At 43.9% G+C, this 24,000-nt stretch overlaps 2 protein-coding genes across 2 annotated transcripts in view; one reads left to right on the forward strand and one right to left on the reverse strand.

Annotated features, from left to right (window-relative positions):
• The window catches only part of plod3 (procollagen-lysine, 2-oxoglutarate 5-dioxygenase 3), a 17,140-nt gene extending 12,404 nt beyond the window's left edge, over positions 1-4,736 (reverse strand). Inside the window, exons 1-3 of the mRNA XM_075451030.1 lie at positions 4,520-4,736; positions 213-304; positions 1-115 (exon numbers count right to left, since the gene is read on the reverse strand). The exon at positions 1-115 is cut by the window's left edge and continues 22 nt beyond it. Coding sequence (XP_075307145.1) covers positions 1-115; positions 213-304; positions 4,520-4,604 — 292 coding nt within the window. The 5' untranslated portion in view covers positions 4,605-4,736. The remainder of the gene's footprint in view (positions 116-212; positions 305-4,519) is intronic.
• A 3,583-nt stretch (positions 4,737-8,319) lies between these two features.
• Positions 8,320-15,312, forward strand: cyb5d1 (cytochrome b5 domain containing 1). Its single transcript, XM_075451204.1, has 4 exons — positions 8,320-8,506; positions 13,406-13,482; positions 13,834-14,052; positions 14,154-15,312. The coding sequence occupies exons 1-4, from the start codon at positions 8,386-8,388 to the stop codon at positions 14,385-14,387; spliced, it is 651 nt and encodes a 216-aa protein (XP_075307319.1). The 5' UTR covers positions 8,320-8,385; the 3' UTR covers positions 14,388-15,312.
• The last annotated feature ends 8,688 nt before the right edge of the window (positions 15,313-24,000 follow it).

Raw genomic sequence — 24,000 nt, forward strand, 5'->3', positions numbered from 1 at the left:
AGTCCTTCTTCTCAGAGTGTTTGAGCAGCTCCTTCTTCAGCCATCTCACCTTCTGACCTCCGCCCACCGTCCGAGCCACGTCGCCCCCCTTCCAGTCCTCGCCCAGCCCGAGTACCTGCACATTTGGAGACATTTAGAGTCCCTGAAGCCTTTCACAGAGCGCGTGTGTGTGTGTGTGCATGTGTGTGTGCATGTGTGCGTCCATGTGTCACCTTCACAGTGTAGTTGAACTCTCTGGCCGTCCTCATAAAGCGCTTGAAGCCGTCCGTCTCCTCTGTTGCCGCGGTGAGCACCAGCAGGTTGTCTGCACACACATATTTATCAGCTGATCAGAGATCAATCAGTATGAGATCATAGATCAATCAGCTGATCAGAGATCAATCAGCTGATCAGAGATCAATCAGCATGAGATCAATCAGCTGATCAGAGATCAGTCAGCAGAACTCTGACTCTGGCAGTTCACGGCTCTGTGGTTAAACGGCGTGCTGGTTGCCACGCTCACAGCGAGCCTCTGACCAATCAGCTGACCACGGGTCAGCAGGAGGCCTCGGGGGGGGGGGGGGAGGGGGGGATCACACAGGAAGTAAAGGGGCGGAGCTCTCCTGGCTCCGCCCCCATCACCTCAGAGTGAAATTCCAGAGAAGTTGAGGAGAAAAGGGCAGAAAGAGGAGGAGGAGGGGTGACAAAAGCCTCCTTGTCCTCCTCCTCTTTCCTCTGTTCCACCCGAACATGAGTCCGTGTGACTGAGGAGGAGGGTTCCCTGCAACTGCCAGCTGCCATCCTGCAAACATACTAGCATCCACAGATACCAGCATCCAGAGATACCGGCATCCAGAGATACCGGCATCCAGAGATACCGGCATCCAGAGATACTAGCATCCACAGATACCAGCATCCAGAGATACCGGCATCCAGAGATACCGGCATCCAGAGATACCGGCATCCAGAGATACCGGCATCCAGAGATACCGGCATCCAGAGATACCGGCATCCAGAGATACCGGCATCCAGAGATACCGGCATCCAGAGATACCGGCATCCAGAGATACCGGCATCCAGAGATACCGGCATCCACAGATACCAGCATCCACAGATACCGGCATCCAGAGATACCGGCATCCACAGATACCGGCATCCAGAGATACCGGCATCCAGAGATACCGGCATCCAGAGATACCGGCACCCACAGATACCAGCACCCACAGATACCGGCATCCAGAGATACCGGCATCCAGAGATACCGGCATCCAGAGATACCGGCACCCAGAGATACCGGCACCCAGAGATACCGGCACCCAGAGATACCGGCACCCAGAGATACCGGCACCCAGAGATACCGGCACCCAGAGATACCGGCACCCAGAGATACCGGCACCCAGAGATACCGGCACCCAGAGATACCGGCACCCAGAGATACCGGCACCCAGAGATACCGGCACCCAGAGATACCGGCACCCAGAGATACCGGCACCCAGAGATACCGGCACCCAGAGATACCGGCATCCAGAGATACCGGCATCCAGAGATACCGGCATCCACAGATACTAGGATCCACAGATACTAGCATCCACAGATACTAGCATCCACAGATACCAGCATCCACAGATACCAGCATCCACAGATACCAGCATCCACAGATACCAGCATCCAAAGATACCAGCATCCACAGATACCAGCATCCACAGATACCAGCATCCAAAGATACCAGCATCCAAAGATACCAGCATCCAAAGATACCAGCATCCAGAGATACTAGCATCCACAGATACTAGCATCCACAGATACCAGCATCCACAGATACCAGCATCCACAGATACCAGCATCCACAGATACCAGCATCCAAAGATACCAGCATCCAAAGATACCAGCATCCAGAGATACCAGCATCCAGAGATACCAGCATCCAGAGATACTAGCATCCAGAGATACTAGCATCCAGAGATACTAGCATCCAGAGATACCAGCATCCACAGATACCAGCATCCACAGATACCAGCATCCACAGATACCAGCATCCACAGATACCAGCATCCACAGATACCAGCATCCACAGATACCAGCATCCAGAGATACTAGCATCCAGAGATACCAGCATCCAGAGATACCAGCATCCACAGATACCAGCATCCACAGATACCAGCATCCAGAGATACTAGCATCCAGAGATACCAGCATCCAGAGATACCAGCATCCAGAGATACTAGCATCCACAGATACTAGCACCCAGAGATACCAGCATCCAGAGATACTAGCATCCAGAGATACCAGCATCCACAGATACCAGCACCCAGAGATACCAGCATCCAGAGATACCAGCATCCAGAGATACCAGCATCCAGAGATACCGGCATCCAGAGATACCAGCATCCAGAGATACCAGCATCCAGAGATACCGGCATCCAAAGATACCAGCATCCAGAGATACCAGCATCCAGAGATACCGGCATCCAGAGATACCGGCACCCAGAGATACCGGCATCTAGCCTGATAAACCAGCCTAAATGGATTGGATGTCTAATTTAGTCTGGCACCGATCAATGGATACAACGGAACATTGTTGATGAGCACAACCCGTTGTCTTTCAAACCGCGTCTGTGCCTATAGGCCAACGCTCTGACCAATCAGCGCAACTGACTGTGACGTAGTAAGCGCGACAGAAAGCTTTGGTGGGAGGGGACTCTTCCAAAACTGATGCCAAGCACAGATTCTATAATAGGACAGATACGCCACTCACGGTGCATTTCCGGTTTCCAACGAGGCGATTTTGGTTGCAGTTCCACCCTCTTTCCACGTGGGGCGCCCAATTTTGGAGACCAGAATGAATGGAGTCCTATGGAGCTATACGCCCTTTCGTGCCCTTATCTCAAGATATAATTTTTTCTCTAGTAATTCGAATGTTGTTTTCGAAAGAGGATATTTAGAAAATACCCATGGCTGAGTTTTAGATTTTTAGAGCCACTCATTTGCTTAAAAAAAGGATTTGAAGTGTATATGACGTCATACATAGCTGGTCGACCAGCTGTCATTAGCACAATGCTAGCGCGTTGTGGACAACAAGAAGCCAACCAGTAAGAAATCAAAGGGATATATGTACTCGTTCAGTAGATTTTTTACTTGAAACCCATGTTGAGCTCTCAGAAACTACATTCAAATCTGAGCGCTCTTGAGGAGACTTAGGTGAAACTGACCATTTGTAGCATCTAGCTCCATTGGGCCCCATTCATTCTGGTCTCCACCGACGCTCCCAGTGGAATTCTGGTGGAACTGCAGCCAAAAAGCCGGTACAATGGGGCTTAATACAGAGTGGCAAGGCTGTTCGTTATAATGGCTGTGTGCCAAGGCTGAATCAAACGAGCACTGTTCCATTGCCGCCGCCATCTTTCTTGTTGTGCTTTCGCTTGTCTATGTTCGCTTCCACTGCCCAACGTCGCACTGCTCTGTCGTCACTCCCTCAGAACCCTCTGGCCCGCCCGCGTTGATTCAAAACACATCTCTGCGTTGTGATTGGTTTAGTTGCCATCTGCCAGATTCAGGGCAGTATTTTCAAAATGACAAGTGGATCGAGGCCAGACCCAACCGCAGGCAAAACATTTTGCCGTCCAGCAGTTGGCGCTGGTTTTCCAGGCTAACCGGCATCCACAGATACTAGCATCCACAGATACCGGCATCCAAAGATACTAGCATCCAGAGATACACCTGCATCACACCTGCCTGCAGCCCACCTGCAGCCCACCTGCCTGCAGCCCACCTGCCTGCAGCCCACCTGCCTGCAGCCCACCTGCCTGCAGCCCACCTGCCTGCAGCCCACCTGCAGCCCACCTGCCTGCAGCCCACCTGCCTGCAGCCCACCTGCCTGCAGCCCACCTGCCTGCAGCCCACCTGCCTGCAGCCCACCTGCAGCCCACCTGCCTGCAACACACCTGCATGCAGCCCATCTGTTCCCATCCACCCTGTAAAAACACCACCAGAAGCTGGAGCTGTCTGTCAACGCTCCAACACCAAAGACCTTCATTAATGCTTTAATACATGTATTAATGCTTTAATACATGTATTAAACTCATTAATGTGTGATTAATGTGAGATGTTTCACATTTATTTACAACTGACTGACAATAATCCAACCTGAAAGACTGTAATTAATCAGCATTTAACATGTGTTGGTTTGAAGATGACAGTAATTCTGAGAAGGTTCGGGTAATAACAGGTAATAACGGGTAATAACAGTTAATAACAGCAGGAAGCTGCAACATTAGCTGCAGGAAACGCAGCTCGGAGCCTTAAATTCCTGCTGATTAGCCTCCGGCTCAGTTAAAAAGTTTAACAGCTCCTCTGAGTGGCTCCAAACTGCTTCAAACAGAACAAAAGTCCAACCTAACCCGCTCCCTGACACCACAACCAGCCGTGGAGGTAATTAACAGCGTAATTAGGAACAGTTAGCGCAGAGACCCGGAGCCGCGGAGCTCCATCGGGTCATGGTGGTCCGCCTGGCCGAACCCAGGACACCGCGGGGCGGCCTTACCTGGAGAGAGCCTCCGCTGTTCGGCCCGCGCGGAGCTCAAGAAGCAGGCGAGAGCCACGATGGAGAAGAAGCAGAAGGACGACATGTTAGCTGCTGATAAAACCGTAAAAAAACCGCCGGGTTCTGACTGCCAACCGTTACTTTATCTCCCTCCTTCTGGACTAACTGTCTTCACTCCATCAGCCTTCTCCTCTGTTTAGATCTCGCGATACTTCCGCACATCACGTTATCCCGATGTCAACAAAGGCGATGAGAGCGGTAACCCAGCCTGTCCAGCCAATGAGAAGCCCAGGAGCTTTGATTGACGGACAGGTTGAGCAATCAGCACACAGAAAGCGGCTCCGTGCCAGCCAATCAGCTGCCGACAAATGGAAACGACGTAGCAGTGATTTTTTGTTTCCTGTTTTTTTCAAAGGCAGAAAGTTCGTGAAAAAGATCTGAATCTTTGCCACGTGTGTGACATTCCACAGAAGAAGGAGAGAGTCACGCGGCGTGAACAGACAGACACACCTTTAAGAAATGTACATCTGTCTGTTGGAGCCCAAATATCCAGTTTACACCAAGTTATTACACGTTTTACAGAAACTTCTGCACTCAAACAGCTCATCACTGCTTCGCCCGATAGGTTTGGAATAATATTGAATTATATTGGGATTTTAAAAAGGTGATGGGTTTAACATGTAGGAGAACTAACCCACAGCCTTTCCCTGTGTGTTATAAATGCACTATTTCATTAATACTTTGTGCATATATTTTTATTATTTTACATTTTATTATATATATATATATATATATATATATATATATATATATATAAAAGGAAAATGAATAAATGCATCTAAAAAAATAAATAAATCAGAATAGATTTTATTGCCAAGTCATTTTCACATCACGAGGAATTTCGCCTGCTCAGTTTGGTGCAATAAAATAATAAGAAGAAATAATAATAAATAAATAAATAATAATAAAAATAAATAAATAATATATATATATATATATATATATATATATATATATATTTTTTTTTTTTTAATATATTGGGATTTTAAAAAGGTGATGGGTTTAAAATGTAGGAGAACTCACCCACAGCCTGTCCCTGTGAGTTATAAATGCAATGTTTTACTAATACTAATAACTTATACTTTGTACATATATTTTTATTATTTTACATTTTATTATATATATATATTAATATATATATATTTTTAAAAAAAGGAAAATGAATAAACACATTTAAATAAAAAAATCAGAATCAGAAAAGATTTTATTGCCAAGTCATTTTCACATCACGAGGAATTTCGCCTGGTCAGTTTGGTGCAATAAAATAATAATAATAAGACATAATAATAAGAAATAAATAAATAATAATAAAAAAAATAAAAAAAATAAATATATATATATATATATATATATATATATTTTTTTTTTATTATTATTATTATTATTATTGCACCAAACTGACCAGGCGAAATTCCTCGTGATGTGAAAATTACTTGGCAATAAAATCTTTTCTGATTCTGATTTATTTATTTAAATGTGTTTATTCATTTTCCAACGTAAACAAACACCAAACTCCAACACAACACACAATGACTCAGTTACACACAATCAGTATCCATATCGATAAAGACAGTAAAAAAGAAGCACATACATGGGTAAATAAAAGAAAAGAAAAATGGCTGCACACAGTGTGTCCCGTTATTATGGCCTGCCACAGAATCCCTGTAAAAGAATGGAAGATACATTTGGGTCCAAGTAATTCAAATAAGGTTTCCAAACTTCAAAAAAATTGGTTGGAGTTTGAATTTGATTCGCAAGTCGAGTATTCCAGAGGCACCAACTCAAACAGCACTTTATGCCGTCCTTAACATTTGGTTCCTTATTGCTAATCCACTGCAATAAATATATTCTTCCTCGCTGCAAATGTAAGAACTTTGATTTGTTAACCTCACACCTTTAGCAGGAATCTGATTCTGATTTTAGTGAGATAAACCCAGATGAGACAGAAGCTCTCCTCCCCGTTAGAAGATGAACTTTCCTTAAAGACCCAGCCTGAGTCCTGATTTCCTTCTGTTCCTGGAACCTTTAAAGTGTCCTGATCAGCTGTTTTACTTTGTTCAGCCACTTAACTCTGAGCTGTGAACCATTCAGGCAGGAAAAAGGCTCCTAACTCAAGGGATGAACCAGTGTTGGGTCCAACTTAGCAAAGAAGCCGTTTAAAACTGGATCTTTAGGCACTTTGTTCCCAGCAGCCTGTCACAGAGACACATCATCTGTTCCCATTTCTTTAGCTGCATCTGTGAAAAACAGCTTCATAGTTTCAACTTTTTTCTACATTTACGTTTAAAACTGCTTTCAGTTACCAAAAGAGTCAAATTAATATAAGAAATTCAGTTTAAAAAAATCCTCAGATGGTCACAGCTTCCCTTTTCCTCCGAGGAGGGAAGCGATCCTCGGTGAACTTCCCCAAAGAATGCAGCAAATACGCCGAGGGTCACACCAACAGCTCCACCCAACAGAGCATCTAACACAGCTCCATCTAACACAGCTCCATCTAACACAGCTCCATCTAACACAGCTCCATCTAACACAGCTCCACCCAACAGAGCATCTAACACAGCTCCATCTAACAGAGCTCCATCTAACACAGCTCCACCCAACAGAGCATCTAACACAGCTCCATCTAACACAGCTCCACCCAACAGAGCATCTAACACAGCTCCATCTAACACAGCTCCATCTAACAGAGCTCCATCTAACACAGCTCCATCTAACAGAGCTCCATCTAACACAGCTCCATCTAACAGAGCTCCATCTAACACAGCTCCATCTAACACAGCTCCATCTAACACAGCTCCATCTAACACAGCTCCACCTAACACAGCTCCATCTAACACAGCTCCATCTAACACAGCTCCATCTAACACAGCTCCATCTAACACAGCTCCATCTAACACAGCTTCAGAAGAGTTCAATAGAACAGAAAACGACATTAAGGATAAAAGAGCTCAGAGCAGATATTCACTTTAAAGCTGCTCAGAACTGAACTAACTCTGGTTCTGCCTCAGATTCTGGGTTTATGTTCATGTTGGAACATGTTTCAGTGAATCTCTGCAGCTGTTACCATGGAAACATCTGCAGATATTCACTTTAAAGCTGCTCAGAACTGAACTAACTCTGGTTCTGCCTCAGATTCTGGGTTTATGTTCATGTTGGAACATGTTTCAGTGAATCTCTGCAGCTGTTACCATGGAAACATCTGCAGATATTCACTTTAAAGCTGCTCAGAACTGAACTAACTCTGGTTCTGCCTCAGATTCTGGGTTTATGTTCATGTTGGAACATGTTTCAGTGAATCTCTGCAGCTGTTACCATGGAAACATCTGCAGATATTCACTTTAAAGCTGCTCAGAACTGAACTAACTCTGGTTCTGCCTCAGATTCTGGGTTTATGTTCATGTTGGAACATGTTTCAGTGAATCTCTGCAGCCGTTACCATGGAAACATCTGCAGATATTCACTTTAAAGCTGCTCAGAACTGAACTAACTCTGGTTCTGCCTCAGATTCTGGGTTTATGTTCATGTTGGAACATGTTTCAGTGAATCAGCTGCTTCCTGTTACCATGGAAACATAAACAGGATTAGATAAGATTCCTCAAACTGTAATTTGCTGCTGATTTATCCTTTTGAACAGAGAAATCATTCACGGAACACAGCTCACAGCTGCGCATGCGTTCAGGGAACCGGGACGTCCGCTCACCTGCTCCTTGTTGCCATAGTAACGCAAAAACAGGGCTGACTCGGAGCTCTTTGGACGCTTTCGTGGCTCCAGATTCGTGATTCGGCGTGTTTTCCGTCCTCAGGAGATGCAGCGGCCGCGGTACTTCACCCCCTCCCAGGTGGCAGCGCACAACACCGCGGCCGACTTCTGGGTGTCGTTCCTGGGTAAAGTGTGCGACCTGAGCCCGCTGATGAGCCGCCTGGAAGGTGAACGGCTTTATTTATTTGTTTATTTGTTTATTAACGGAGTGTGGGGGGTGTATCAGGTCTGTGTGTGTGTGTGTGTGGAGGGTTTTAAAGGTAAACCACTGAACTGTTTCCACATTTGAGCGGTTTATGTGTCTTTCACCTGGAGTTTGAACGGTTCCTTTGCGTAATGACGCACAGCTTCTGTGTCCCTCTGCGCTGCTGTGGCTGAGCTCAGCTGCTCGGGCTGCAGGCAGCAGCTCCCTGTCACAGCAAACATTCCCTTCCAGCCATTTGTTCCCATAATTGCAAGTCAGAAATGTTGTTAGGCAGTCGATCCCTCCCTTTGAAACTTTGCCTGAGCACCACATCTTTTATGACCTCATGTCCAAACCTCCAAACGCTTGATCCCTCACTTTGTTCACCTTTTCAGTCTGGCAGCCCCTTCCCTCCATATCAAAGAAGCCTGGGTATCAATGCCAGATTTATTCACTTTAAAGTCATTCACCGGCAGTGGTGTCAAAAGTACACACATTTGTTACTTAAGTTGAAGTATATTACTGCAGTTTAAAAACACTCTGGTAAAAGTTGAAGTATCAACTTGACCTCTTTACTCAAGTAAAAGTGAAAAAGTATGTGCTCCAAAACCTACTTAAAGTATAAAAGTATAAAGTAACCTTTAAATAAAAAAAAACATTGGGCCAAGGATGAGGAAGGTCTTGTTGGTCTCCGTCTCCATCTCCCGATACGCTCTCGCCTGTGTCCGACCTTTCAGACATTTCGCCATCTTTTTCTGAATCCCACATTGTGGCGTGGCACACACTTCGCGCAGCTTTGCGTTTGCAGTTTGTAGAACACCTGCTTGCTTCTGACGAATGACGATTTCCTTGTGTGTCAGCACAAATTTGACGAATAGCCTAACCGATGAGTGTTTGCGTTATATTATTCATCCAATTACACTCGTTCTCACTAGGTGTGGATGGCGCCACTGATCTGTATTGGATGACACACATGACGTGAAATACATAAACATTAAACTGAAGCCAAGAGTAACGAGGCTGTTTGTTTTGAAAATGTAAGGAATAGAAAGTACAGATACTTGTGTGAAAATGTAATGAGTAGAAGTCGGAAGTAGGCAGAAAAATAAGTAATGGAGTAAAGTACAGATACTTAAAAAGTGTACTTAAGTACAGTAACGAAGTATTTGTACTTCGTTACTTGACACCTCTGTTCACCGGTTACATTTCTCTGAGACCAAACTGAACAGGATGTTCCCTCTGTTTCTGCTACCTGTGATAAATGCAAATTATACGACGGGACTCTGGGTCACCTTCTCTGGCCCTCAGCTTCGGAGTTTTTGGGACTTTTTCCACTTGTACAGTAATAAGCAGCTTCGGTTGAAACTTGGCATCCCGGTTGATTCCACTTCTGTGTTATTTCACACATGTTCACATATACAGTATATATATATGTATACTGTATATATATATATATATATATATATATATATATGCACTGTAACAAAATATCCTGTTAAATTACAGTAAACTACTGGTCTGTCTAGTTTGGTGCTTTCAGTTTGAGAGTCCGGATGAAAACTAATTCTTCTCGTTATTGTGTCCTCAATCTTAAATAGTTTTTGTTTCTAAGTTTTATTAATTTGTTAAACGGTGTCATGCACCAAAAAGGTGCCCAGCCCACATGGGCTTACAAGACACACCATAAGTAATAAAAAGCAATAGAGATCCTGATCTCAATGGGCTTTTATCTGGTTAAATAAAGGTTAAATTAAAAAAATTAAAAATAGTCAAAAGAACATCTCCATAATTGCTAATCCAACGTATACGGTCCTCAGTAGACAACAACCAGTGGTGTAGTCTACCTTTTTGAGGTGGGTATACTGTATAGTTGGCCAGTCATAGGCCCGTGGTACCAAACTAGGGGTCGGGACCCCTCGGGACCAATAGTAGCCCCTTAATGCACGCCGTACCTCCAGTGGCGCGCTGTAATAGTCATTGAAAAGTTAAGTACCATAGTACTACAATACTATGACATAACACAGGGCTTTTAATAATGCACTACGACTTGGTCATTGCCATTCTGGTAACAGCACATTTATAATGCTGTGTTAAGGGACAAACATGTTTGTGGGGTCGCAGCTTTGCACTTACCTGCCCCTTGCATGCATGAGGGACAGGATGAGGGACATCATAAACTCACTTTGATTGTGTGGACTGTGTGCTGTGTATCTCAGTGGCAATGGGACTCCCTGTGGCACTTAATCTTTGTACTCATCCCTCATAGAGCGAGGCCTAACAGAGTGATTGTTTTAAAGCAGCAGAACACCATCACATCTTGAGAGAGGTTGTTTTATATATATATATATACACAAGGGCTGTCAGAATTAATTAATTGTAATATATATATGTGTATTACATTCGTTTATATATGTAATATACATAAAAAAATATATATACACACAAATCCATTTTAGTTTTCCACCTTCCACTCCTATAGGGCGCGCTGTTGTGCGTTAGAGAATCACCGCTTTCAACTAATACAAAGAAGAAGAGTTTCTATGGGACGTTATTGTCAAACAACTGTGAATCGCTGGGAGATTGACTGACTGCCGCAATTTCCGAATGAATGCTATTCTGAAGTGTTGTCGTTGTATTGTTAAATTATAACAAGGCTTCCATGAGAAGTGGTAGTTGATGAAACGTGGCTGTGCAATTCTAAATGTTGAAAAACGAATTTTAGGTGGGTATACTGAGCATTTTAGGTGGGTATACTGAGCATTTTAGGTGGGTATACTGAGCATTTTAGGTGGGTATACTGAGCATTTTAGGTGGGTATACGGAAATCCACCAAAAAAAGAGGTGGGTATACGCCGTATACCTGCGTTCAACGTAGACTACACCACTGACAACAACCACACTCAGACATAAAGTTGGTGAGCTTCCAAAACATATTGGGCTAAATAAAACACTTTTTCGCTAAACAAATATGTTAGTCTGCACTCATCGGACATCGAAAACAAATCATGACATTCCAAGGTCAATTTAAGTAAGAGCTTAAAGGGCCGTGTATACTCTCGCAGCAGTGTGTCGCAGACATGACGCAGTTATTTTTGATTTATGCCCAATTTTGAAGCGCGGTCTGCGCTATGGGTGTGGTGGGTGGCGTGTTTCTCTTCCGGTTACGGAGGTCATTCAACAACAATGGCGACTGGACGAATGCGCACTTTGATTGAGATGCAGCTGATCGATCTAGAAATAGAAGAAATATTGCTACTACTGGAGCTGGCAGAGAGGCCAAAGAATCGTCACGGTTAGCACGGTTAGCGTCACCATTAGCCGGTTAGCAAACCGGAAATAAGCATAGTGTAGAGCGGATGTAGAGTTGACCAATCAGAGGCCTCCTTTCTCTCCTCCCTGCGACGATATCTGCGGCACTGTCTGTGGGTAAAGCCTGGTTTATAGTCGGTAACGCAAGACACAACGCAAGACGCAAGACAAAACGCAAGACACAACACAAGCCCTTGCGCGGTTGCAAGCCCCCCCTTGCGTGCTTGCGTGTGTCACCTCAATTTTCTAAACTTCACGCAAGACGCCAGACCCGAGCAGAGCTATAGAGTATCCACTCTGGACGCGAGCACAAGCCACTATCTAGTCCAGCCGGCTAGTTGCTAGCATGGCCCTATTCCAGCCACGTGATTGGTTCAGCGCGGTGCAACTCTCGTTCTGATTGGCTGTTCGTGTTGTCTGTCAAAAGATGGACGAATGGAATCTATGGAAAAGTATATCGACCATGTTTCATATCTCTTTCGAGGAAAAGTTATTCATCGATAGCTATCGTTATCGTTTTATCTCCCAGCCCTATCTGCACATGTACAGATATACAGTTATTCATTCTATGAAAATACTATCTGTAACAAACGTTCAATTAAAAAAAAAGAAAATAAACAAGCCACTATCTACATCACATCCGGCGGCGTGTTCATCTTCCGGTTTCATCCCCTAATAAAAGACCGCTGTTTTCAAACGCAGAGGTAGAAAGCGAAGAAGAAGAAGCATGAATCCCATAGACATAATATATATAATATATTATGTCTATGATGAATCCACTCAAAGAGAGACTTGCCGAAGAGCTCCTGGCCGTGAATTTCCTTCATTGTAGTAGGTTTGTCATTGAAAAAACCCGCTGCTCCACCTACTGTCCTGGCGGTGAATCGCCACGCAGCACACGCAAGCGCCGACAAAGCAAAATGAAGCATAAACGTCTTGAGCCAGTAACACAAGCGCAAGGGCAGTTAAAACAGCCATAACTTTACAATTTTGGGGAGGTGCACCAGAGTGTCTGCGTAAGGGGGGGGGCATGTCTGCGTTAACTGCGACACACACGACCTGGTTTCCGACCATAAACCGCCCTTTAGATACATGGTAAAAAAACCCACTGAGGCCTATTTTGTTTGAGATTTAATTACATTTTTTATTTTGCTCAGATGAACTATTAAACGGCTGAAGATCAAGTCTGATTTAAAGTTAACTGATAAAGAAAAAATACTATATTATACTGTAATAAATAAATAAATAAATAAATACTGCTTTTCACCGTAAGGTTTTACAGGAGCTTGCCGTTAATATTTTGTTCCTCAAAGATGTCAGAATTTACAGTATTCAACTGTATAAATGAAAAACGGTACAATACTGAGCCAAATATCCCGTATTTTTACAGCAATTTGTTACCTTATACAGCTGATCCCTGACAGTGTCCTGGTGATACTGGGTATTTTTTGTGTTTTACATGTGGTTTATACCTGAAAAACTTTATAAAAAAAGAGTTAAACAAACCATCCTGAACTCAGTTTGAGTCAGAAACAGCTCCGGGTGGTTGGACTGACATCATGTGTGTCTGCAGGCGACGTCCTGCTGCTGCCCATCATGGAGTGTGCAGGGAAGGACATCAGCTGCTGGTTTGACCCCAAAACCAAAGACGTGAGTGTTTAAACTTCCCATGAAATCAGATTCATGGCAGACAGAACGAGGTGTTGGTGCTGATGTGCATTATAAATGTATATATATATATATATATATATATATATATATATATATATATATATATATATATACACATGGTCTGTCCAAAGGACATTGTTCCAGAAGTCTTGTGGTTTGTTCAGCTGTTTTATAAGTTTTATTCACTGACTTTTATCACCTACTGAGGAGCAGATGATGTTCTTTGTGTCCTGAGAAATAAAACCTTACCACTGTAACCGTTTGTCCGTTTCCTGCTCCTGCATCTGAGGAATTTAACAATAGATCTACATTTCCCCCCCCCGTCTTCAGGTCCTGAGGTACGTGGATCCTCTGAGCAGCTGTGTCAGGTATTACACCCCCAGGGGGCGCTTCGTGCACGTGCCCCCCGCCGGTCCTCGCTCTGACTGGGACAGCGACATCGGCGAGCCGTGGTGGAAGGACCGGCGCTACGAGGTGGGGCTGCTGTCGGCTAAGACCAGGTGGATACGAGTCATCAACACGCTGACGTCGCAGGAGCAGCCGCTGCAGGTGAGGGCCTCGGTGCAGGTGCATTCTGGGTAAACTGGAGGACAGCGGCGGAATAAAAAGTCCGGATTCAGACTAACGTGGCCGTTCCTGGTTTCCCCCAGGTGTGCTCAGAGGAGACTCTGGAGGAGATCCTGCGGCGCTACCTGCCTCACAACTCTCACGCCCGCAGCTACACCTGGAAGCACCGCGGCGCCGTCCTGGACATGAGCCGGACGCTGAGCGAGAACGGCGTCGCAGACGAGGACGGCGAGCTCCAGCAGCTGCGACTGGACCGGGACCTGTTCCCGCCCGCCATCCTGCTCCACTTCAACGACGACCTCACAGAGGGCGTGTGAACAGATGTGCAAACATCTGCAAACAGACGTGCACACATCTGCAAATAGACGTGCAAACATCTGCAAACAGACGTACAAACATCTGGAAACAACATCTGCAAATAGACGTGCACACATCTGCAAACAGACGTGCGCACATCTGCAAACAGACGTGCACACATCTGCAAACAGACGTGCAAACATCTGTAAACAACATCTGCAAACAGACGTGCACACATCTGTAAACAGAAAAGCAAACATCTATAAAAAGACGTTCACATCTGCAGCTGTGACTCCTCCCTCTGCTCATGTTAAACAGATGTGCACACATCAGTAAAAAGACGTGCAAACAACTGTAAACAACAACTGTAAACAACATCTGTAAACAACATCTGTAAACAACATCTGTAAACAACATCTGTAAACAGACGTGCACACATCTGTAAATAACATCTGTAAACGGACGTGCAAACATCTGTAAACAGACGTGCAAACATCTGTAAATAACATCTGTAAACGGACGTGCAAATATCTGTAAATAACATCTGTAAACAGACGTGCAAACATCTGTAAAAAGACGTTCACATCTGTAGCTGTGACTCCTCCCTCTGTCCATGTTAAACAGATGTGCACACATCTGTAAAAAGACGTGCAAACAACTGTAAACAACATCTGTAAACAGACATGCACACATCTGTAAATAACATCTGTAAACAGATGTGCAAACATCTGTAAATAACATCTGTAAACAGACGTACAAATATCTAAATAACATTTGTAAACAGACGTGCAAACATCTGTGAAAAGACGTTCACATCTGCAGCTGTTACCTTCCCTCTGTCCATGTTAAACAGATGTGCACACATCTATAAATAACATCTGTAAACAGATGTAAACATCTGCCTTCTACAGAAGAATAAATGTTCTGCATCCTTGAATAAAATGTTTCTCCACAATCAGGACTGATTTCTGATCTCATCTCCACACGTCTTTATTCTCTCCAGCTTTAATCACTTCATCCTCGTCTGAAACATCTTCGTCTGAAACATCCTCGTCTGAAACATCTTCGTCTGAAACATCTTCGTCTGAAACATCTTCGTCTGAAACATCTTCGTCTTAAACATCTTCGTCTTAAACATCTTCGTCTTAAACATCTTCGTCTGAAACATCTTCGTCTTAAACATCTTCGTCTGAAACATCTTCGTCTGAAACATCTTCGTCTTAAACATCTTCGTCTGAAACATCTTCGTCTTAAACATCTTCGTCTTAAACATCCTCGTCTGAAACATCCTCGTCTGAAACATCTTCGTCTGAAACATCTTCGTCTGAAACATCTTCGTCTGAAACATCCTCGTCTGAAACATCCTCGTCTGAAACATCTTCGTCTGAAACATCTTCGTCTGAAACATCCTCGTCTGAAACATCTTCGTCTGAAACATCTTCGTCTGAAACATCTTCGTCTGAAACATCTTCGTCTGAAACATCTTCGTCTGAAACATCCTCGTCTGAAAAATCTTCGTCTGAAACATCTTCGTCTGAAACATCCTCGTCTGAAACATCTTCGTCTGAAACATCTTCGTCTGAAACATCTTCGTCTGAAACATCTTCGTCTGAAACATCCTCGTCTGAAACATCCTCGTCTGAAACATCTTCGTCTGAAACATCTTCGTCTGAAACATCCTCGTCTGAAACATCTTCGTCTGAAACATCTTCGTCTGAAACATCCTCGTCTGAAACATCTTCGTCTGAAACATCTTCGTCTGAAACATCCTCGTCTGAAACATCCTCGTCTGAAACATCTTCGTCTGAAACATCTTCGTCTGAAACATCTTCGTCTGAAACATCCTCGTCTGAAACATCTTCGTCTGAAACATCTTCGTCTGAAACATCTTCGTCTGAAACATCTTCGTCTTAAACATCTTCGTCTTAAACATCTTCGTCTTAAACATCTTCGTCTGAAACATCTTCGTCTTAAACATCTTCGTCTGAAACATCTTCGTCTGAAACATCTTCGTCTTAAACATCTTCGTCTGAAACATCTTCGTCTTAAACATCTTCGTCTTAAACATCCTCGTCTGAAACATCCTCGTCTGAAACATCTTCGTCTGAAACATCTTCGTCTGAAACATCTTCGTCTGAAACATCCTCGTCTGAAACATCCTCGTCTGAAACATCTTCGTCTGAAACATCTTCGTCTGAAACATCCTCGTCTGAAACATCTTCGTCTGAAACATCCTCGTCTGAAACATCTTCGTCTGAAACATCTTCGTCTGAAACATCTTCGTCTGAAACATCTTCGTCTGAAACATCTTCGTCTGAAACATCCTCGTCTGAAAAATCTTCGTCTGAAACATCTTCGTCTGAAACATCCTCGTCTGAAACATCTTCGTCTGAAACATCTTCGTCTGAAACATCTTCGTCTGAAACATCTTCGTCTGAAACATCCTCGTCTGAAACATCCTCGTCTGAAACATCTTCGTCTGAAACATCTTCGTCTGAAACATCCTCGTCTGAAACATCTTCGTCTGAAACATCTTCGTCTGAAACATCCTCGTCTGAAACATCTTCGTCTGAAACATCTTCGTCTGAAACATCCTCGTCTGAAACATCCTCGTCTGAAACATCTTCGTCTGAAACATCTTCGTCTGAAACATCTTCGTCTGAAACATCCTCGTCTGAAACATCTTCGTCTGAAACATCTTCGTCTGAAACATCCTCGTCTGAAACATCCTCGTCTGAAACATCTTCGTCTGAAACATCTTCGTCTGAAACATCTTCGTCTGAAACATCCTCGTCTGAAACATCTTCGTCTGAAACATCTTCGTCTGAAACATCCTCGTCTGAAACATCTTCGTCTGAAACATCCTCGTCTGAAAAATCTTCGTCTGAAACATCTTCGTCTGAAACATCTTCGTCTGAAACATCTTCGTCTGAAACATCCTCGTCTGAAACATCTTCGTCTGAAACATCTTCGTCTGAAACATCTTCGTCTGACACATCCTCGTCTGAAACATCTTCGTCTGAAACATCTTCGTCTGAAACATCTTCGTCTGAAACATCCTCGTCTGACACATCCTCGTCTGTAACATCCTCGTCTGAAACATCTTCGTCTGAAACATCTTCGTCTGAAACATCCTCGTCTGAAACATCTTCGTCTGAAACATCCTCGTCTGAAACATCTTCGTCTGAAACATCTTCGTCTGAAACATCCTCGTCTGAAACATCTTCGTCTGAAACATCCTCGTCTGAAACATCTTCGTCTGAAACATCCTCGTCTGAAACATCTTCGTCTGAAACATCTTCGTCTGAAACATCCTCGTCTGAAACATCCTCGTCTGAAACATCCTCGTCTGAAACATCTTCGTCTGAAACATCTTCGTCTGAAACATCCTCGTCTGAAACATCCTCGTCTGAAACATCTTCGTCTGAAACATCTTCGTCTGAAACATCCTCGTCTGAAAAATCTTCGTCTGAAACATCTTCGTCTGAAACATCCTCGTCTGAAACATCTTCGTCTGAAACATCTTCGTCTGAAATATCTTCGTCTGAAACATCTTCGTCTGAAACATCCTCGTCTGAAACATCCTCGTCTGAAACATCCTCGTCTGAAACATCTTCGTCTGAAACATCTTCGTCTGAAACATCTTCGTCTGAAACATCCTCGTCTGAAAAATCTTCGTCTGAAACATCTTCGTCTGAAACATCTTCGTCTGAAACATCTTCGTCTGAAACATCTTCGTCTGAAACATCCTCGTCTGAAAAATCTTCGTCTGAAACATCTTCGTCTGAAACATCCTCGTCTGAAACATCCTCGTCTGAAACATCTTCGTCTGACACATCTTCGTCTGAAACATCTTCGTCTGAAACATCCTCGTCTGAAACATCCTCGTCTGAAACATCCTCGTCTGAAACATCCTCGTCTGAAACATCTTCGTCTGAAACATCCTCGTCTGAAACATCTTCGTCTGAAACATCTTCGTCTGAAACATCCCCGTCTGAAACATCTTCGTCTGAAACATCTTCGTCTGAAACATCTTCGTCTGAAACATCCTCGTCTGAAACATCCTCGTCTGAAACATCCTCGTCTGAAACATCCTCGTCTGAAACATCTTCGTCTGAAACATCTTCGTCTGAAACATCTTCGTCTGAAACATCCTCGTCTGGAACATCTTCGTCTGAAACATCCTCGTCTGAAACATCTTCGTCTGAAACATCTTCGTCTGAAACATCCTCGTCTGAAACATCTTCGTCTGAAACATCTTCGTCTGAAACATCTTCGTCTGAAACATCTTCGTCTGAAACATCTTCGTCTGAAACATCCTCGTCTGAAACATCTTCGTCTGAAACATCTTCGTCTGAAACATCTTCGTCTGAAACATCTTCGTCTGAAACATCTTCGTCTGAAACATCTTCGTCTGAAACATCCTCGTCTGAAACATCTTCGTCTGAAACATCCTCGTCTGAAACATCTTCGTCTGAAACATCCTCGTCTGAAACATCTTCGTCTGAAACATCCTCGTCTGAAACATCCTCGTCTGAAACATCTTCGTCTGAAACATCCTCGTCTGAAACATCTTCGTCTGAAACATCTTCGTCTGAAACATCCTCGTCTGAAACATCCTCGTCTGAAACATCTTCGTCTGAAACATCCTCGTCTGAAACATCCTCGTCTGAAACATCTTCGTCTGAAACATCTTCGTCGGAAACATCTTCGTCTGAAACATCCTCGTCTGAAACATCTTCGTCTGAAACATCCTCGTCTGAAAAATCTTCGTCTGAAACATCTTCGTCTGAAACATCTTCGTCTGAAACATCTTCGTCTGAAACATCCTCGTCTGAAAAATCTTCGTCTGAAACATCTTCGTCTGAAACATCCTCGTCTGAAACATCCTCGTCTGAAACATCTTCGTCTGACACATCTTCGTCTGAAACATCTTCGTCTGAAACATCCTCGTCTGAAACATCCTCGTCTGAAACATCCTCGTCTGAAACATCTTCGTCTGAAACATCCTCGTCTGAAACATCTTCGTCTGAAACATCTTCGTCTGAAACATCCCCGTCTGAAACATCTTCGTCTGAAACATCTTCGTCTGAAACATCTTCGTCTGAAACATCCTCGTCTGAAACATCCTCGTCTGAAACATCTTCGTCTGAAACATCTTCGTCTGAAACATCCTCGTCTGAAACATCTTCGTCTGAAACATCTTCGTCTGAAACATCTTCGTCTGAAACATCTTCGTCTGAAACATCTTCGTCTGAAACATCTTCGTCTGAAACATCTTCGTCTGAAACATCTTCGTCTGAAACATCTTCGTCTGAAACATCCTCGTCTGAAACATCTTCGTCTGAAACATCCTCGTCTGAAACATCTTCGTCTGAAACATCCTCGTCTGAAACATCTTCGTCTGAAACATCCTCGTCTGAAACATCTTCGTCTGAAACATTCTCGTCTGAAACATCCTCGTCTGAAACATCTTCGTCTGAAACATCCTCGTCTGAAACATCTTCGTCTGAAACATCTTCGTCTGAAACATCTTCGTCTGAAACATCCTCGTCTGAAACATCCTCGTCTGAAACATCTTCGTCTGAAACATCCTCGTCTGAAACATCTTCGTCTGAAACATCCTCGTCTGAAACATCCTCGTCTGAAACATCCTCGTCTGAAACATCTTCGTCTGAAACATCTTCGTCTGAAACATCCTCGTCTGAAACATCTTCGTCTGAAACATCTTCGTCTGAAACATCTTCGTCTGAAACATCCTCGTCTGAAACATCTTCGTCTGAAACATTCTCGTCTGAAACATCTTCGTCTGAAACATCTTCGTCTGAAACATCCTCGTCTGAAACATCTTCGTCTGAAACATCCTCGTCTGAAACATCCTCGTCTGAAACATCTTCGTCTGAAACATCTTCGTCTGAAACATCTTCGTCTGAAACATCTTCGTCTGAAACATCTTCGTCTGAAACATCCTCGTCTGACACATCTTCGTCTGAAACATCTTCGTCTGAAACATCCTCGTCTGAAACATCTTCGTCTGAAACATCTTCGTCTGAAACATCCTCGTCTGAAACATCTTCGTCTGAAACATCTTCGTCTGAAACATCCTCGTCTGAAACATCTTCGTCTGACACATCTTCGTCTGAAACATCTTCGTCTGAAACATCCTCGTCTGAAACATCTTCGTCTGACACATCTTCGTCTGAAACATCTTCGTCTGAAACATCCTCGTCTGAAACATCTTCGTCTGAAACATCTTCGTCTGAAACATCTTCGTCTGAAACATCCTCGTCTGAAACATCTTCGTCTGAAACATCTTCGTCTGAAACATCTTCGTCTGAAACATCTTCGTCTGAAACATCTTCGTCTGAAACATCCTCGTCTGAAACATCCTCGTCTGAAACATCTTCGTCTGAAACATCCTCGTCTGAAACATCTTCGTCTGAAACATCCTCGTCTGAAACATCCTCGTCTGAAACATCTTCGTCTGACACATCTTCGTCTGAAACATCTTCGTCTGAAACATCTTCGTCTGAAACATCTTCGTCTGAAACATCTTCGTCTGAAACATCTTCGTCTGAAACATCCTCGTCTGAAACATCTTCGTCTGAAACATCTTCGTCTGAAACATCTTCGTCTGAAACATCTTCGTCTGAAACATCTTCGTCTGAAACATCTTCGTCTGAAACATCTTCGTCTGAAACATCCTCGTCTGAAACATCCTCGTCTGAAACATCTTCGTCTGAAACATCTTCGTCTGAAACATCTTCGTCTGAAACATCCTCGTCTGAAACATCTTCGTCTGAAACATCCTCGTCTGAAACATCCTCGTCTGAAACATCTTCGTCTGAAACATCTTCGTCTGAAACATCTTCGTCTGAAACATCTTCGTCTGAAACATCTTCGTCTGAAACATCTTCGTCTGAAACATCCTCGTCTGAAACATCTTCGTCTGAAACATCCTCGTCTGAAACATCCTCGTCTGAAACATCCTCGTCTGAAACATCCTCGTCTGAAACATCCTCGTCTGAAACATCTTCGTCTGAAACATCTTCGTCTGAAACATCCTCGTCTGAAACATCTTCGTCTGAAACATCCTCGTCTGAAACATCCTCGTCTGAAACATCTTCGTCTGACACATCTTCGTCTGACACATCTTCGTCTGAAACATCCTCGTCTGAAACATCTTCGTCTGAAACATCTTCGTCTGAAACATCCTCGTCTGAAACATCTTCGTCTCTTTCACTCCGGCCTGTGAAACCAGTCGGTTGGAGTTGGAGTGATTTTCAGGAATAAAGATCTGGGGTCAAATGATGATTATATCATTAAAAGCTCTGCAAAGTGAAAATTGTGTTTTCACCGAGGAAAAATCCAAACAAGCATGAAGTTCCTCCTCCTGCACCCAAACATGGAGCAGTCTGACGTAGTTCCTGAGGCTCCTTTCTCTGGAACTGAAAGTTGATTCAAAGTCAGGAAACAGCTGCAGAGATTCACTGAAACATGTTCCAACATGAACATAAACCCAGAATCTGAGGCAGAACCAGAGTTAGTTCAGCTCTGAGCAGCTTTAAGGTGAATATCTGCAGATGTTTCCATGGTAACAGCTGCAGAGATTCACTGAAACATGTTCCAACATGAACATAAACCCAGAATCTGAGGCAGAACCAGAGTTAGTTCAGCTCTGAGCAGCTTTAAAGTGAATATCTGCAGATGTTTCCATGGTAACAGCTGCAGAGATTCACTGAAACATGTTCCAACATGAACATAAACCCAGAATCTGAGGCAGAACCAGAGTTAGTTCAGTTCTGAGCAGCTTTAAAGTGAATATCTGCAGATGTTTCCATGGTAACAGCTGCAGAGATTGACTGAAACATGTTCCAACATGAACATAAACCCAGAATCTGAGGCAGAACCAGAGTTAGTTCAGTTCTGAGCAGCTTTAAAGTGAATATCTGCAGATGTTTCCATGGTAACAGCTGCAGAGATTGACTGAAACATGTTCCAACATGAACATAAACCCAGAATCTGAGGCAGAACCAGAGTTAGTTCAGTTCTGAGCAGCTTTAAAGTGAATATCTGCAGATGTTTCCATGGTAACAGCTGCAGAGATTCACTGAAACATGTTCCAACATGAACATAAACCCAGAATCTGAGGCAGAACCAGAGTTAGTTCAGTTCTGAGCAGCTTTAAAGTGAATATCTGCAGATGTTTCCATGGTAACAGCTGCAGAGATTCACTGAAACATGTTCCAACATGAACATAAACCCAGAATCTGAGGCAGAAGCAGAGTTAGTTCAGTTCTGAGCAGCTTTAAAGTGAATATCTGCAGATGTTTCCATGGTAACAGCTGCAGAGATTCACTGAAACATGTTCCAACATGAACATAAACCCAGAATCTGAGGCAGAACCAGAGTTAGTTCAGTTCTGAGCAGCTTTAAAGTGAATATCTGCAGATGTTTCCATGGTAACAGCTGCAGAGATTCACTGAAACATGTTCCAACATGAACATAAACCCAGAATCTGAGTCAGAACCAGAGTTAGTTCAGTTCTGAGCAGCTTTAAAGTGAATATCTGCTCTGAGCTCTTTTATCCTTAATGTCGTTTTCTGTTCTATTGAACTCTTCTGAAGCTGTGTTAGATGGAGCTGTGTTAGATGGAGCTGTGTTAGATGGAGCTGTGTTAGGTGGAGCTGTGTTAGATGCTCTGTTGGGTGGAGCTGTGTTAGATGCTCTGTTGGGTGGAGCTGTGTTAGATGGAGCTGTGTTAGATGCTCTGTTGGGTGGAGCTGTGTTAGATGGAGCTGTGTTAGATGCTCTGTTGGGTGGAGCTGTGTTAGATGGAGCTGTGTTAGATGCTCTGTTGGGTGGAGCTGTGTTAGATGGAGCTGTGTTAGATGCTCTGTTGGGTGGAGCTGTGTTAGATGCTCTGTTGGGTGGAGCTGTGTTAGATGGAGCTGTGTTAGATGCTCTGTTGGGTGGAGCTGTGTTAGATGGAGCTCTGTTGGGTGGAGCTGTGTTAGATGGAGCTGTGTTAGATGGAGCTCTGTTGGGTGGAGCTGTGTTAGATGGAGCTCTGTTGGGTGGAGCTGTGTTAGATGGAGCTCTGTTGGGTGGAGCTGTGTTAGATGGAGCTGTGTTAGATGGAGCTGTGTTAGATGGAGCTGTGTTAGATGCTCTGTTGGGTGGAGCTGTGTTAGATGGAGCTGTGTTAGATGGAGCTCTGTTGGGTGGAGCTGTGTTAGATGGAGCTGTGTTAGATGGAGCTGTGTTAGATGGAGCTGTGTTAGATGCTCTGTTGGGTGGAGCTGTGTTAGATGCTCTGTTGGGTGGAGCTGTGTTAGATGGAGCTGTGTTAGATGGAGCTGTGTTAGATGGAGCTGTGTTAGATGCTCTGTTGGGTGGAGCTGTGTTAGATGGAGCTGTGTTAGATGGAGCTGTGTTAGATGGAGCTGTGTTAGATGCTCTGTTGGGTGGAGCTGTGTTAGATGGAACTGTGTTAGATGGAGCTGTGTTAGATGGAGCTGTGTTAGATGCTCTGTTGGGTGGAGCTGTGTTAGATGGAGCTGTGTTAGATGGAGCTGTGTTAGATGGAGCTGTGTTAGATGCTCTGTTGGGTGGAGCTGTTGGTGTGACCCT

Source organism: Odontesthes bonariensis, chromosome 19 (assembly GCF_027942865.1).
Source record: "Odontesthes bonariensis isolate fOdoBon6 chromosome 19, fOdoBon6.hap1, whole genome shotgun sequence".
Taxonomy (NCBI): Eukaryota; Metazoa; Chordata; class Actinopteri; order Atheriniformes; family Atherinopsidae; genus Odontesthes; species Odontesthes bonariensis.